The 17,979-nt window shown below is 41.9% G+C and overlaps 1 protein-coding gene across 3 annotated transcripts in view; it reads left to right on the top strand.

Moving 5' to 3' along the window:
• The window catches only part of LOC101174449 (protein turtle homolog B-like), a 132,231-nt gene that overhangs the window by 27,863 nt on the left and 86,389 nt on the right, over positions 1-17,979 (top strand). For all 3 annotated transcript variants that reach the window (XM_023962303.1, XM_023962302.1, XM_023962305.1), the window contains exons 2-4: positions 4,352-4,543; positions 8,866-9,012; positions 14,623-14,774. In XM_023962303.1, coding sequence (XP_023818071.1) covers positions 4,352-4,543; positions 8,866-9,012; positions 14,623-14,774 — 491 coding nt within the window. The remainder of the gene's footprint in view (positions 1-4,351; positions 4,544-8,865; positions 9,013-14,622; positions 14,775-17,979) is intronic.

Genomic DNA, 17,979 nt, shown 5'->3' with positions numbered 1-17,979 from the left:
GAAAGGGTCCAATTACACAGCGCTGTTACTGTGGCCCCGCCCACCTCTATCAGCAGTGAATTTTCTGCATCAGCCTTCAGGAACGGCGGTTTAGATTAAAGCACACCGTCGGGGAAAAAAACCTAAATTTGCGTCAAAGACACGTAGAAGTTGTAATAATGATTCTGTATTTTTAAAGATGTTGCCAGTAAAATGACAGGTGGGGTAAAATGAGTGTCCGTGGATGGAAGGTTTTTTTTCAATGGTTTATTTGAAAGCTAAGGTTGCAATCAAATAAGAATAATACACAAAAACACCTGGCTGGCTGGGGCGGCGCTCTCTTTCCCTCCATGCCTCCCTGCTCTCTGGCTCTGGGGGCCTCGCGGCGGTCCTGCTGGCCCTGGCCTGGGTGGCGGTCTTGGTCGCCCGGGGGGCGGTTGTTCCCTGCCTGTTCCCCTGTGGCGTTGGGGGAATTCCGGCTGCCGCTGCTGCTGCGGCGGGGGTCTGGGTGTGGGGGTGGCTGGGCGCTCCTCCTCCTTCTTTTCACATTCCACCATCCATTTTAGAAGAACATAAACACTCACCTGAGCACAGGTGTTAGCTCACCTTTGCACTAACAGTTTGCATGATTGAATGAATGAAAGATTTCACACTAGTTGGTTTAAAGGCATAGGTATGCGTTCGTGAACACTATCTGTTTTGTGTACATGTTGACATGTGGACATTTTTGCAGCTAGCAGGTGTGTTGATAACATTTCAGTGTGTGTGTGGACAGGCCCCGCCCTTTTTGTACTACATTTGAACCTTACCGTAATGATAAACAACCAGTAAACCTGTCTGCTCTATGCTGCTTCATGGTCTTATCCCCCCCTCCCACTCAAAAAAAAATAATACACAAAAACAAATTACAATCATCAGTTATACATTCATACAAAGACGTATCAAACTCAGGATAATTAGTCATAAAATTAAATATTGCTTAAAAAGGAGTGGAAGGAAGAAAACAAATATAATCCCACCCCTGTTCTACCGTAACCATTTTATTACATGATTTATCATTATCCGGTTGATAACTTTATCAGAAAGAATTAAGAATCTCTAAGTATCAATTAAACATATGACAAAAATGTAATACTTATTGTGTAAAAAATAGACATAGCTATTCTACAAATCAACATAGAAAATAGAGATCAGTTATCTAAAATATATGCAGATTATGTTAATTAGAAAAATCATGTATATGATTAAAAAATAATACTATATCAGAAGGTGAGGGTGTGTCTGTGGATGAAGGTTAGGGAGGGCGTGTCTATGGATGAAGGTGAGAGTTGTCTGTGGATGAAGGTGAGAGTTGTCTGTGGATGAAGGTGAAGGCGTGTCTGTGGATGAAGGTGAGGGCATGTCTGTGGATGAAGGTGAGAGTTGTCTGTGGATGAAGGTGAGGGCGTGTCTGTTGATGAAGGTGAGAGTTGTCTGTGGATGAAGGTGAAGGCGTGTCTGTGGATGAAGGTGAGGGCATGTCTGTGGATGAAGGTGAGAGTTGTCTGTGGATGAAGGTGAGGGCGTGTCTGTTGATGAAGGTGAGGGCGTGTCTGTGGATGAAGGTGAGGGCGTGTCTGTGGATGAAGGTGAGGGCGTGTCTGTTGATGAAGGTGAGGGCGTGTCTGTGGATGAAGGTGAGGGCGTGTCTGTGGATGAGGGTGAAGGGTGTGTCTAGATGAAGGTGAGGGTTGTCTGTGGATGAAGGTTAGGGAGGGCGTGTCTATGGATGAAGGTGAGAGTTGTCTGTTGATGAAGGTGAGGGTGTGTCTGTGGATGAAGGTGAAGGCGTGTCTGTGGATGAAGGTGAGGGTTGTCAGGGGTTGACATAGCCCAGAAATTTGCACTGGCCCACAGGGCCAATAGCTTTTGAAAGTTACTGGCCCGACACCGCGCACAGCGAGACCCGCCGCTCCGCAGGTGCTTGCAACTTTAGGGGGGTCCGGGGGCATGCCCCCGGAAAATTTTAATATGGTGCAATTTGGTGCATTCTGGTGACATCTAGCACTTATTTCTACACTTTTCAATGACTAAAAATAGAGCATATCAAACTTAAATCTGCTCTAGTCTGTTTCAGATGTTTTGAAGAGAGCGCTGCAGTGTAGTAGGAAACACTAGTTAAGAAGTTTTTATGCTGCTTCTAATCACTGCTATTTCACATTTGTTCCTAATCAATAGTTAAGAAGTTTTATTGACTTTTTTGCCCTGACTGCCTTAAGGTTCTGCTTTTTGTTACTGTTGCAAAGTTACATTTACTTTTTAGTTGCTTTAGTTACCTAATTAAATTAAATAATTGAAAAATTAAATACAATTAAATTACTGAGATCATTCAGCTAACTAGAAATACTTACTGCTTACAGTGTTGTAAAGAAAAACAAAATTAAGTAGTTTGACATTATACTCCATTTGAGTCTGAGATTCAGGTATTTTGAGTTGCCTTTGATTCTTTGACATTCAGCTTAAAGCTTAGTGCATACAGTTTCATCTTCAATGCATTCATTAAATATCTTGCTGTCCATGCTACTAATTAATAACTACTAACATATTCCTATCTATTCCTGCCATGTCTTCCACATCTCTGACATGCTTCAGTCTCTCTTCAGTGACGGTGTTGGATTTTTGATCATCGCGGTGAAAAACCACCAGGGGGCGCGCTGATATGTGTGTCAGTTTAAATATATCTGCCTAAAATGTAATAATAACCCACTGGCTTGTTCCTTCGTTGTTGCTGTTTAACATTGTTTAGTATTGAATTGTTACATTCAATAAAGTTTGAAAAAAAAATTGAGTGAGCGCGTGCCGCGTGGTGCTCGGCAGTGACAGCCGCGCGCGCAGGCGGGAGAGGAGGAGAAGAGTGATAAAAGGTTTCCCATAGAAACCCTTGAAGTCTGAACACAGGACTAGCAGAAAAAGTGAATTATAAAGACGAGGTAAATCTACACGTTTTCGCAAAATATACTTTATTGTAAAAGGTGAAAAATGTATTAATTGTTAGATATTTTAGTGGCCCGACCGGGCCAGCGGACAAATGGCTATGTCGAGCCCTGGTTGTCTGTGGATGAAGGTGAGGGTTGTCTGTGGATGAAGGTGAGGGCGTGTCTGTGAATGACGGTGAGGGTCGTCTGTTGATGAAGGTGAGGGTTGTCTGTGGATGAAGGTGAGGGTGTGCCTGTGGATGAAGGTGGGGGCGTGTCTGTGGATGAAGGTGGGGGCGTGTCTGTGGATGAAGGTGGGGGCGTGTCTGTGGATGAAGGTGGGGGCGTGTCTGTGGATGAAGGTGAGGGCGTGTCTTGATGAAGTTGAGGGTTGTCTGTGGATCAAGGTGGGGGCGTGTCTGTGGATGAAGGTGGGGGCATGTCTGTGGATGAAGGTGGGGGCGTGTCTGTGGATGAAGGTGAGGGCGTGTCTTGATGAAGTTGAGGGTTGTCTGTGGATCAAGGTGGGGGCGTGTCTGTGGATGAAGGTGAGGGCGTGTCTTGATGAAGTTGAGGGTTGTCTGTGGATCAAGGTGGGGGCGTGTCTGTGGATGAAGGTGGGGGCATGTCTGTGGATGAAGGTGGGGGCGTGCATGAGAGAGAAAAGCGCAGAGCTGATCCATGACCTGTTGCTCACGTTTATGACTGCACAGATGATTCTCTGTTTTTGGCGTCTCAGTAGCTGATATTTATGAAGTTATAAGTTCAGTTTGTTGAATAAAAACCAAGCCAGGTCAGATTAAATCCAGACTTTCTCTCTGTTCTTCCAAATGTCAAATTGAAATGTAGAGAAGTTCTAAAATGAAAACTACAGCTGATAAATTTACTGAGGGGGAAAAAATGGATAATGATGCTGTTCAATTGTGGAAAATGTATGTGACTATAAGGGAAACACTAACAAAAAAGTCTAGCCATTTAATTATACTTACAATAAAATTAGTGAAACCGCAAATGTTGAAAAGCGAATGAGCGGGGGAACACTGTATCGACTTTGTTTGTGCTTGACTCTGAACAACAGCTGTGATCTTGTGTCTTTTTCTACACTCACAGCTGAGCTCAATTCTTTGTAGTCCTTTTTCTAAGCACCTGCATTGTGTACAGAAAGACTCTTGAACCTTGCAGTTGTACAGAATCAGATTAGTGGATGTCACAGTATTGGCACGATAAGCAAAGCCTTGCCTAAAATGTTAACAGAGGAATATTTTGACATAGAATGATGAATTTGATCATGGGTTTTTAAAGTGTACTGATGGGCTGTAAGCAGTCTAAATGCAGAAATAAGTCTTTTTGTGTAGATATTTTAAAGTGGAACTGCAGAGCTGGTGCTCGAACCTAACCTGTGCATTTCGCCTCTTCAGGTGCCCACGGAGTGCGAGAGGAGCCCCAGTTTGTGACAGCACGTGCAGGAGAGAGTGTCATCCTGGGATGCAATGTGCCCCACCCCCTGAACGGACAGCCTTATGTGGTGGAGTGGTTTAAGTATGGAATGCCAATTCCTTTCTTCATCAACTTTCGCTTCTACCCCCCTCATGTGGACCCAGAGTATGCTGGTAAGATGCTGAATTCTGTGAGAATCAAAGTTGAGATCAATGTGACTTCAGTGCTTCTCAGCCTCTTTGGTGATGCAACAACAGCGTGTGGCAGCTCCAGGCAAAGGCCACTGTTTCATGAAGTGAGGAGTCCTGCAAACAGACTGCAGGATCATCCATGCTGGCAGCATACATGAGTCAGAAAACACAGGCATAGAAGCTGAAAGTCAAGAGAAATGATTCCTTGCTTTTTGCAACTCTGACAGTCTTCACGCTTTGGGGAAACCAAACCAGCGGTTGCCCTAGTCACAACTGCCCTCACGGGTGACTGCATGCTGTCTGCAAATCCTTGTTGCCTGCAAGACTTTTTAAGATTATAGAGCACTCGGTGAGCCCGCAAGGCAAAAATGTTCATGCCCATAGCTGCTGGCATGTTGTGAGTGACAGGTCATAGTGAAGCAGCACGTAAGAGTAAGTAAAGGTGAAGTACATGAGACACAGGCGTGTCCTAAAGATTTGTCTTTTATTGACCCCCTGGACTTTGCATACTACACAGGAAGCCCGCTAGTGCTGTGAAATGTGAACAGCAGGGTGCACGTGTCCCCTGCATGCACACTGCTGTTAAAAACAAGGAAACTAGACATTGAGAGTGTAGTTTGTGTGGATATCCTATTCATCTCAAGTATGACCTGCACATTCTGTGTGTGCAGTATTGCATGCAGTTGTTGAGAAGCCAGTGCACCCATCAGTGCTGCAGAAAGGGCGGCGTGTGACAGCATTCCACGTACGTCACAAGTGCCTGGAACTTGCATTATCCTTACAAGTGCTTTCCAACACTTTCCATTTACAACACGGACCACAATCCTACGTTCCACTTTCTTGATGTGGTCACACCTGTGCTCTTCTCCATTTAGCAGCCTGAACAACCCAAAAACCTGCAGCCCCTGTACAGGCTCCACCCCGTATGAGGGACTAAGGCTTTAAGAGGTTAATGTTACACATACATAGATTTTATGATGAATGTAGATAAATTAACCTATTTGGTAAGATTGTTTTCGCTGTTAACAGGATCCTACGATAACAAAAATGTCTTCTTTTTATCAATTAGAATAGAATTGAATAGAATTTTATTGATCCTACAAAGGGGACATTACCTTGATTTTGGGGAACAACTTTTAATTTAGTTTGTACATCAACAAGCTGCATCTCTGCAGCTACAGATGCATATTTATTCCTTTGAAATTCTGAAATGTTGCGGCCAGTATAAAGCCTGGACCTCTTTGACTTCCAATCCGCTCATGTCAAGAGAGACCTGTCATCAGCTAATCGGGTATCAGAGAATCAGGGGATCTTGATGACCTTTTTGTGGGACGGACTGGATCGACCATGGAGGCGTGGCTCCTTCTTTTCTGTTGACCTACATGGTGCACTGCCGTCACCTGCTGTCAACTTTCCTGTTACTGCAGCCCATCCATGGAGACTGTGACCAGTTGTTTTTTTATATGTTCCTCTTCAAGGACATCCTGTTCAGATTCACACGGTTTACATTGACACCTGGGAGATGTCAAGTACAACCACAGCTCTCTGTGCCCATCAGCTTCTCTAGAGTAGTTTTGCATTGAAGAAATTAGGATATAAAACAGGTTTAAATGATCAAATTAACTTGTTTCTTTTATTCACGCTACAGGACCAAATATTTTGCCTGTTCATTGTGTGATCAAATGTTTAAAAAGAATCTTCCCGTTTTGGGCTGGCAAAGACTCTGAGGTGCTCAATTTGATAATCCCGGTGATAAATGTCGCTCAAGTGTGTGGAAGTGAGAACTTTGAAGTAAAAGTGTGTTGAAACTGAAAAGATTCAAATCATAAATAGGTTACCTCTAATGAGAAACACTCGACTTTACAGAGGATCAATAGTAATCAGCAGATCCTTTTGGAAAGGCAGCTGATTGATTCCTCAGTCTGCATCAGACGCCACTTACCTGCTCACACTGCTTACACTGCTTCCTCCCTTTTGCTGCTGGAGGAAAGATAATGTGATAAAACAGACACCTCAGCATTGAGGTTCTGAGTTTTAGGAGATTTGGTTCTTATCTGATTGCGGCTTCATGTTGCTATGGAATTTGAGGTTGTCTTTGACATTTATTTTCTTTTAGAGACACACAGCCGTCAAATGGAGCCTGGTCTTTACTGCTACTCTAAGAGCTTTGATATACCTCTCATCAGTTACAGTTCCTATCAAATGTTCATACAGTATGAACTTGTTTGCCCTCCAAACCATCAGATGAAGAACAGCCCCCCCTTAAGCCGGCAGAATCAATTAAAAATCATTTACAGCTTTGCTTCTTCCCACTCCCTTTCAAGCGACAAATCAACCTCTATTTGACTTTATTTTACCATCAATATATCTAATAAATTCATGTGTCCAATGTGTGTTCTGTATGTGTTACCACATATGTCCATTGATGGTTCAGAGTAATTACACTGTCAAGAAGATAGCATCATCCTTGTTTATTTTCAAATCAATGTGTGCCTTAATGACAGAAATTGGTTTGATATATTTGTGTTTGGAATAAAATAAACCAACCAAATCCAATATTTTATAGAATGGCCTCATGCCCCCCATGAATACCACTATGCATTGCATTTGAATGATTTGTCATTAAAAAATGTGTATTTAAATGTATTTCGTATAAATACATTCCACACTGCCTACAGCAAGTTTTTCAATAAACCTGCCTTACATTTGATCTGGAGTCCTGGTGTAGTTATGGTAAATAATTGGGTCCTATTTGGGTGCTGGTGAAGGAGGACATGACGGGGGTAAATGTGAGTGAGGGGGAAGCAGAGGATAGGCTTAGATCAGGGGTGGGCAAGCTACGGCCAGGGGGGCCATATGCTGCCCGTTAAATGATTTAAAGATTATATTGATAATCCTTATAAAGGTGTCATTTTCCCTGTAATTCTGGAGTCTTCCATAAATGGTGGTCTGCAAGCAAAGTGACCGTGGCTTAGATGTACAAAGTTATTCAGCCTTCATGTGGTGCAATTGACTCTAACATGAGAACAAAATCCAATATGTTCAGTTTGAAAATATATACATCAATTTTTAATCAGTTCAAGCATGTTTTCATCCGCATTCAATGCTATTTATTGCTCTGATGAGGTGAACCACCAAATCACTCCACACTTGGCACATTTTAGAACTCTCTGTGGTCCACCAGTCAAAACGTTTGCCCACCCCTGGCTTAGATAGACGTGGAATATTCGTTGTGGTGACTCCTAAAGGGAGCAGCTCAAGCACAAAGAGAAAGATGATGTGAAAAAGGGATGTCAGATAAGTTCATATGTGTGTACATGACAGATGACAGAGCCATGAATTCAACGGCACAATCATTTTGTTAAATATAGTGTCCCATCACTATTTCACGGTTCACCTTGTGTGGTCTCGCTGTTTCGTACATCTTTTTCAGAGCAACCTAGTATACTTTTTTTTTCAAATAGTGTTCTGTATATGACACATGGAATGACTTTGTCGTTCAACCTCTTTTGTTCATAATCACCTGTACAGAATACTTTTAGCTGATCTTTGCTTTCATTCTATAATACTGGACTTATTTCTATGAAGGTTTGAACTTTGAGAGTGTAAAGAAGAGAGAAAAGTGTAAAAATTTACATGTCTGAGAAAGGTGTAGAAAATGTGTAGTGAGGAGTTTCACAGCCTTAAAACACCTGTAATCCTTGTACACAGATGTACCTTTGTGTGTTATTTTGAACATATGCTATTGCCTCTGAATCTTTGACAGACCATTCTATCGACTTTGTTACAACTTAAGGCGGATAGGACCAACGGGAAGAAATGATGTAGTCCGTGTATAACGAGAAAAAATAAACAATGAAGAGAATTTGTTATTGATTTCTAAAAACACACTGTTGTGCTGCTGTGTTTAGAATCCCCCAAATATTGGAGACACTGTAAAAGTCCAAAACCTTCAAACAACTGCGAGGATTTCCTCCCTTTTGGCTTTTTCAGTTCTGTTTTCTCGGTTCTTGTCATGTTCTGTTGGCCTTTGAATCTAGGAACAGAAGGTGGAGTGGGGTGATTTGACATCTTTCCCTCAGGTATCCACAGCAGCATGACAGAGTGCTCTGTGATCTTTGCATATGTATATCTGAAATCTTCAAGGTGGATTTTCACCTCAGCCTTCATCTGCTGCCCCCCCCACACTTTTCTATCTTCCCTCCCTCTTTCTATTTGCTTGATTTCCATTTTTATGTTCAGTCCGCCCATCCTCCACCCCTTTCTGTGGCTCCCACTGCTGACGCTCTGCTTCTCTGTGCCAGGCCGGGCCAGTCTGCACGGCAAGTCCTCCCTGCGGATAGACAATGTGCGTTCAGATGACCATGGCTGGTACGAGTGTAAAGTGCTGATGCTCCAACAGCAGTATGACACCTTCCACAACGGCAGCTGGGTTCACCTGACTGTCAACGGTAAGTGCAGAGATTCAAAGGCATCTTTTTAAAAAACACGTGCACTGTTAGAATATATTAACACTTTTTTACAGATGACGTGATCATCAGCTCAACAGTATTTTTAGTTGGGATATTCTTTGTATTGTAGCTCAAAATATTTTTAGGAAAGGTATGATAGATTTAGCCCATGAAGCCCCAGGAGACACGTTTTTTTAGCTGTCCATGGGCCAAATCAAAATAACTTCAAAAGCCTCACAAAGATAAAAAACCACAGTTAGAAAAAGGAAACAGGTGTACAGTCCAAACAAAAAAATAACTATCTCATAAAATGAAGATACTAAAAAAGGACTTAAAGAGAAAAAAAATAAAAAATATGTTTGGTAGACATTTTCACAGAGAAAGAAAAAAGGAATGACTTCATGCTTGGCCCCAAAATGTGAACTTTTAGGCCCCCTTGATTACCTTCAATCAGGACTTGAAAACTAGTGAAACCTTCTTGAAACCGAAGTCATGTTGGTGTCTGTGTGCCAGCCCACAGTTACATGTGCCTCTGCTGTGCCGCCTTCCGCTGACCTGGCAGGTCATATCCCTGCCTGCAGTGGCTAATAAAATGAATGAATGAATAATTGTCTTTAATATTAAGAAGTAATTTTAGGGTGTCTGGATCTAAAACAACAAAAAGTCTTAAATGTTTAGTAAACAAGGGTTGACCAGCAAATTCAGAGCTTTACCTTTTGGCTCAACTCCTTCTTTACTACAAATGCTGCAATGGCACCACTGCAACTGCTGCACCTACCTAACTATCAATCCAATGCTCCATCCTTCCTTACTACTGCATGTGACCCCAAAATACATACCAAACTCCTCCATATGGGGAATGAGCTCCCCCCTTTTTCCGGTCGAGAACCATGGCCTCTGACTTGTAGACTGCCTGGTGTCAATACTGTCATGGCCTTTTCAAACCTCCCCCAGGTTTGAGTTTTTGCCCATTGATATGCCTGCTGCTTGGAATGCCAGTGCTTGTCAGTTACCTCAGGGGCCGACCAGAGTTTATTGCAGTGTTTCCCAACCCTGGTCCTCTGGAACACTGTCCTGCATTTTTTCTATCCAACCCTGCTCAGACACCTGCCTTTGATGAATGTCATTGTCTGGCGTCTACAGAGTCTGATGATGAGCTGAATCAGGTGTGCATAAGCAGGACAACATGGAAAACATGCAGGACATTGTTCCCCAAAGACCAGGGTTGGGAAACACTGGTTTAGAGAACTCCTTCTTCATTAAATTATCATCACTTACTTCTGTCGATCACCACTGGGTTCATTGTTTGTTGGGCTGAAAGGCACCAGAATCTGACAACCAAAGCACCTAAAAGCTGCACTGACAATGGAAGTGGAAAACGTGATTCACCTCAACTCAAGTCTCTAGTCTTCATTGGAACTTGGTTAAAGCTTGCCTAGATGTGGGAGTTGAAGACCCTTCAGACTGTGAGCTCAGCCAGACCTTCCAGACTCCTTCAATACGTTATGGCCTGTCAAGTCTGTCAGATCGCCTCCTCCTGTAGCAAATTCAAATCACCATCATGTGGCAATTGGTTTAAAGCTTCGCCCTTGAGTGTCTAAGACACATAGCAAAAGCTCAAATGACACAACTACAAAATCAATCATTGAGCTAATGACTAGCATGTATTGGTACAAACTGCACTGATGGACACCTTTGGGCTTGAACGTGGTATTTTGTATGGACAAACTGTGAGTGGCACACAGCTGGCACACAAGTCCAAGTTCGAGCATTTTCTATTAACCCACCTGGATACTTCAAGAAGCCTGGGTAATCTATTTGGCTGCTTGGCCTATAAGCCAAGACCACAGGGGCAGTTGCAGTGCAGAGGTAATACAGCAGACCTCTGTATGGAAGATTGCAGGTTCAGTTCCTACCTTTCCCGCCCATATGTTGAAGTGTCCTTGGGCAAGACACTGAACTCCGCATTGCTCCAGGTGGTTACAGGTTGGCGCCATGTTTACCAGCAGTGTGTAAATAGGTGAATGGGACTGTGACTTTGAAGCACTTTGGGTCTCAAAGCAACGTAGAACAGGGCTGTATAATTATATGTGTTTTTACCATTTACAGACCAGGGGTGCAGAGATACAGTTATATTGTTCACCATGATCAAGATTAACACTTGAGCTGTGGGCTATAAACAAACCCACCCCAGTCCACTGCCTCTCATCATTGGGAAGTCTGCAGTTGGGTCTGTAAGTTTCTTTAACTTCCACCTCAGTTCCCTCTTGTAGGAATTTTTCTGGTCTGGACCAGAAAATCAAATCACTGTCAAAAATTCCAATCAGTTACAATTTATTTTGCCTTACAGGTGTTAAGATGTAGAGGTTAGTGTGACACATTCACACACTGATGGTGGCTCCGCTGCTGAACACTGGCACCAACCTTTACCGCCAGGAGCAATGTGGGGTTCAGTGCCTAGCCCAAGGACACTTTAACACATGGGCAGGCAAGACGGATGTCAAACTTGTGATTTCTGATCAGAGGTTGACCATTCTTCCTCTGCACCACAGCAACCATCACATCCGATACACGTGGATGTGGATAACTTTCAGCAAACAAAACTCCTGCCTTCGTTGGACTGTTTTAACATTCATCATCACTTATCCATGTGATAATGCTTGTTGCTATGGCAACAGCAGCATAAATACAGCCCCACATGCTGCCGACATCATCCTTGACATCATGCCACATTAGTTAAGTTCTCCTCTAGCATTCCCCCTCTTCTTTCTCCTGTCATTCCATTACAGCTGTCAAAGCTATCTTCCACTCCTTTCCTCAGGCGAGTGGGAGAGGGGCTGACCCCGCAAAACCCTGCATTATTGCTGTTACACACTTAACTCCAGTATCGATGAAGATTACCACATATTGCAGGGCTTTGGAAATGTTAAATGGCGTATACTTATGTAGCGCTTTTCTACCTTCTACAAAGGCCTAAAGCACCTAACAGTCACAGTCCCATTACCCAGTCACACACACATTCACACACTGGTGTTGAACACTCGTGCCATTCTTCCAATAGAGGTAAGGTGGGGGTTCAGTGTCTTGCCCAAGGACACTTCGACACCTGGGCGGGCAAGGCGGGAATCGAACCTGCAATCCTATCAATGCACCACGGCCGCCCCTTAGTATTACATGGTCACAAACATCTGGGTCAGGATAGGTTCAGACAGGGAATGTGATTTAGATTATTTTATTATAAATGCATCATCTGTCTGTTTTTTTAGTCATCAGTGTTTGTAGATGATCTGATTATAAGCTGTTGAATCTGTTGTGGGTCACAGATGGACAGAAAACAAAAATCTTGAATGTTTTCTATGCATAAAACAGAAAAATGCCAGAGAAGAATCCAAGATGATTTTAATGTAGACATTGACAGACTGGTAAGCCATGCATTCTTATTTGAAAGTGGTCCCTATTAAAATTCTTGATTTTTGAGTCAGTTGAAAATTGTGTGACTTTGAACCTGGTTAAAGCTTTCGGAGAGGTAGGAGTTGAAGACCCTTCAGGCATGGACCTCAACCAGACGTTCTAGACTCTCTTAATATATTCAGGCTTAATTTATCTTAGAAGGTACAGGTCTGCACAAACAGTAAATTAATAAACCCTAAATTAATAAACCCTAAGCCATCCAAATCCAGAGCCCAAGTTAAGCTGCAGCTCAGTGACAGAAAGTGTTGCTACTTGCTTAGAAAAACGGTAAGAACACACAGATGTGAATGATATCACTTTTGCAGGTGTCATGTTTATTTGTCATCACAGCTATTCTGTAACCCCGAGTCCTTTCCTGAGGAAGAGATTAGAGAAGAAGAAGAGATGCTGAGTGCCACTGACGATGAAGAGCAGAAATCTTATCGGGGTAAAACCTCCAAAGCAGGGCAGAAGGGTGACACTGAGGTCAGAGAGCAGACTGAGGACTCATGTTCACATGTTTGAAGAAGCTTCTCACTTCAATCAAACGTGACATTCAGTGTTTGATAAACACACAAGAAGCAGCAAAGTAGTGACCGAAAACGGGTGGAACCACGACAGGTTAATCAGATTGGCTACTGTATATAAATCTATAAATCATAACCAAGAGTGAGCCTAATATATCTATGGAATCGTGACCCTATTTGTGAGTCTTAACCTGTTTTTGAGCTCACAAGTGGATTAGAAGCAGTTTGTTCATAAGTAGCATTGCATTGAACAATATCAGACATGGATTTATAACTGTATCCCTGTTCACTGCTGCAGAGGGGATGATTTACTTCAGACATAAGAGGCCACAGGATTATGGATGTAAGCAGATCAGCCTCAGTCCAGAGTTGATTAGATATGGAGTCAAACATGATACTGACAAATAAGTGCAGATGGGAAAAAGGCAACCTGGAAGACATGGGCTTGGAGCAATTATACAAATATGTAAAAATGTGTGGGGAAGGTCTTGGGCAGCAGTGCCGTTGGTCTTGTATACGCTCTTGAAACCTTGGCAGAAGTGTGCCAAGGAGAGTTTTTAAGATTGCTTTTACAACATGTGTAAACTGTAGCACGCTAAATGTGTTTCACTTCATCAAACGTAAAAACCTTTTTGAACAATACTGAAGTGCTAGGACACGAATGGAAGAACAACCATCGTTTCTTTTGAATTGTCAAAAAAGTTGGATCTTAGGACGACATATTTCATAGATGTGATCATTTTTAAATTAAAACAAGCATCAACAAGATTCCATTTGTTCATATGTGTAATATACAGTATTACACGTATGAACAAATGACTGATATTTTTTTCTGCAAACTGCCATTGTCTACACCTGTCACTCAAGAGAAGACAGGCCCCGCCCACACAGATGCCATTGGCTCTGTTTGGTCAGCTCTCCTGAGCTTTATGAATAGTCTGCAGACTCAGAAACATGCAGGGCGAGAGATATTCTAACATAAAAACCAACAAAAAACTTTCTGTTATAAAATGTTCAGCAGTTTTAGCTGTAATGTTCCCTGCCTTGTAAGCCATGCCAGTAACTCGTCAGGGTTTTCACGATGTCTTAATGACATACAAGTCAGTTTGAAGTCTTCATATAGATATTGATTAAATAATAAAACAATTCTGGAAAACAAATCAAGAAGATTAATGAAATGACATGATAATGATAATGGAAACTTTTTTTTCATTCTAACCTGAAAAGAATTGAAAGACTGAATAACTGGCTGTAAACCAGGGTATTGATTTATCTGTTGTTGTTTTTATCATGTTTGACCTATAGAAGAAATAAAAATAAACTAAACTGGATTCAATTTTACACGAAATGACACTTGTCTTTTTGCAGAGCATTAGGTTTGTGGGAGAAAGCAAAAAATAACAAAAAACGTTCCTGCTGTGCTTTGAGAAGTGGCCTAAAACAGAAAGTCCAGGCCTGTGTTTCAGTCAGAAGTCTGTTTGCTTCATCGGTCTGTGCAGCTGGGACACGGGCTTGCTGCTGTCTCATGCACTGTAATTTGAATTTAACAAAAGAAAGAAAAAAAGCTTGCTTTTTTCTATCATTTATTATTGTTTTTGCTTTTCAATCTACTGCCTCCCTCTGTACTCCTCAGCCCCCCCCACATTCACAGACACACCACCTCAGTATGTCGAGGCCAAGGAGGGGGGAAGCATCACTTTGACCTGCATGGCGTTCGGAAACCCCAAACCCTCTGTCAGCTGGCTGCGAGAAGGCAGTCTGATGGTCAGCAGTGCCAAGTATAAGGTAATCATTATTTCATATCATATTTCATCTGTTCCATGTTGCTACCTAAAGGAAAAGTCCATTTTAGTGTGTTGTTCTAGACCATTATAAAATGATTCCCAGATGTTCATCTACATTTTTGAATTTTATTTTTTTAAAAAGCACATTCAAATATTGTTTTAAGTTCATTTTTATAGCATAACTGTTTCTGGAAATTTTTATTTCAATTTCAAAAGAGGAAAAGCCCTTCTCACATGATTTTCTTTTTACAATTGCCCCATCCTGTGCCCATAAGCACAGGACGTTTATTAGATAACTAATATCTACAGGACATCTCAGAAAGCCATTTTGTTTCTCTGTCTCTACAGTGTTCTGCATGTAGAGATTTACTACACATCTATCTGTAGACATCTAATCTTGGGATATTTTTAGAAAACCCTTTTACACATTTACTAGTTAAAAAGTAAACACTGCAGTTTTACATCCATCCATTTATCTTCAGAATCCCGTTTGGGGTCACAGGGTTGCTGGTCCCAAACCAGCTACTGTTGAACTCACACCGGAGCAATTTGCAGTTAGCAGTTAACCAGGGAAAGATGTTATTTAACAGAGGGAGGAAGCAGGAGAAAATCCACACCTGTGTAGGGAGAACATGCACTTTTCACACACAAAAATCCTAGTCAGGATTTGAACCAGGCTGTTTGTGTTTAGAGAAAAAGGATGACAGCTCACCAACATCACGCTGATAGAATCACGTTTGACTTTGCTTTTCTAGTAGTTTTATTTTAAGTCAATCTGCTGCAGCAAAACGGTCTTATTTCTCATACTTATTGGGGTGTATTTTATTTTTAAAGGTACTTGTATTTGCTCTTTTAGATAGGAACAGAAAAAAAGTGCAACAGCCTAGCGACTTGTTCAGGTTGTACCTCGCCTTTGTCCAACAGTAGCTGCGTTGGAGGTCTGCTACCTGCATAGTGATCCTGTGTGAGTTTGGCTCTGTAACAAACTGGTGACCTAATTAAGGTGTAACCCACCTTCAAGAGGAGCTGGGTTGGAACCAGCAACCCTGTGACCCCAAAAGGGATTAGGTGGGTTCTGAAGATGAATGGATGGATTTTTAACTTGTAAATAAAAAGATTTTCTAAATTTATCCTAGATTCAACCTCTACAAGCAGAACACTATTGGTAGATCTCTAATAGAGTAACAAAATAGGGTTTTCTGAGATGTCCAGTAGACATCAGCAATAGATGTCTATTAGTTATCTAATAAACATATTGTAGGAAGAAACTACCCAAACTTTTGTTAACAACGCGCAAGGCATGATTGGATTGCGACACGCTTAGCTGTGGGAAAGTTGTCTGCTAGAGATCTAAACGGCAATGTGCTAAAGAGAGGACATACTGTACAGTACAATAATAGTGATACATAATGTAGAAATAAGGAACACATTATACTCATGACAAAGGATTACTCTAGTTGGTAGTTTCAGTTGTAGCCCCTCAGTTCTACTTCCAAATCTCCAGATTTGGTTGCTAGACCATGTAATCGAAGACACACTGACCTTCCCTCTAAAGGTGTGGCAGAAAGTTCCCTGTACATTTGGCATGAGACAAGTTTTCTGCTTAAAACAACGTCCATCAGAAATTTAAACATGATGCCTACAAATGATAGCAGTTTGAAGTGTAAAATGGTATATACTTGTATAGGGCTTTAGTACCCTCTTAGAAGGCCGAAAGTGCTTTACAGTCACAGTCCCATTCACCCGTTCTCACACACATGCACTCCACTGCCAACCACTGGCACCAACCTGTAACCACCAGGATCAATGTGGGGTTTAGTGTCCACTCTACTTCTGCACCACGGCCGCCCAAAAAGAGAAACATACTGTAGTTTGGGGGTCAAATGTGTGACGTGTCTTTAGTGTTAAAGTTCTTATCTTGGAGAGTATAACCCTTGTGCTATCCTAGGCACTTTAATGTTTGGAGTTGGGTCATCTAGACCAGTTTTTTTCAACCAGTGTGCCGCGGCACACTAGTGTGCCGTGGGAGATGGTCAAGTGTGCCGTGAGAAATTGCCCTCATTAACTGATCTAAAAACATTTACTATCTCCAGGAAATCAGCTCTTTGTTCATCCAAACAGGCCCTGATAAAACACTGAGAAGTTAAGAATATGAAATATCATAAAATTATTTTTTCTTTGTGTTTATATGATTCTATTAAAGATATTTTGATAAGAATAACGGGATAGCGCGATTTAGCTGCAGCTATAAGTGTGTAAGGAAAAGTCCCGCCCTTTTAACTGTCTCCACCAATCATTCTTGAAGGCTAAATCACATGTCATCAGTCTGACCAATCAGAAGTGGTTAAAGTATTCACTTCCTTGTTTCGATTTAGCGCAAAAAAGTCTCTGTTCTAACAAAAATACCAGCTAAAGTTCGTCTTTAGCGGTGTAGCTTTCCACAGAATCTGGTATCAGACTGGAACAAGTGAACAAAACCATGAAGCTCAAAGACGCTGGTCTTTCTGCGGTCGGCGCATTACGTGCACTACATCTCCCATGATGCAGTAAAGTGACTGTCTTAGCGCACAATGAGTCTCTCCTCTTAACGTCTTAAAACAACGAACACACATCAAACAGTTTTTGAATCTTTTGACTTAATTTTTAATACATCTTTTAGAAAAAACAGCTGCAGCTTCCAGGGTTTTCTGCAACAATTATCACAAAAATGCATGTGAGGTTGCGGAGCGGCTGTAGATCAATACAGACTGAGCTTTTTTTTTTTTTTTTTTTATCTATTTTTTTGGATGCTGGTGTGTCGCGGGATTTTTGTCAAGGTTAAAGTGTGCCGTGGCTCAAAAAAGGTTGAAAACACTGATCTAGACCACTAGACAGAGCTCTGAACCTTTTTTCTTCAATGATTTGTGATCTTCACTAGTGTCCATGGATTACATGAAATCTTTCCACCTTTATCCACCTTTGTCATGGTAGGGAGAACACGTCAATGTAAGGGTGGGGTCATCAAAGATAGCACAAGGGTTAAAGACACAGTGGTAAAGAGTCATTCTCCAAATTTCGGTAAGGTTTACACGCTATTGGGACTTCCCCACAAACTATCCCTCCTTGATTGGTAGAAGAGCAGTATCCAGAAGAGGTGTGTGGGTTGGGGTATCTCCAAATCAACTTCAGATATGAAGTGCATACCATTGGAAAGGACTATTTAGATC

Source organism: Oryzias latipes, chromosome 14 (assembly GCF_002234675.1).
Source record: "Oryzias latipes chromosome 14, ASM223467v1".
Classification (NCBI taxonomy): Eukaryota; Metazoa; Chordata; class Actinopteri; order Beloniformes; family Adrianichthyidae; genus Oryzias; species Oryzias latipes.
Note: the sequence above shows the minus strand (reverse complement) of the source record. Positions and strands in the feature narration are given on the sequence as shown.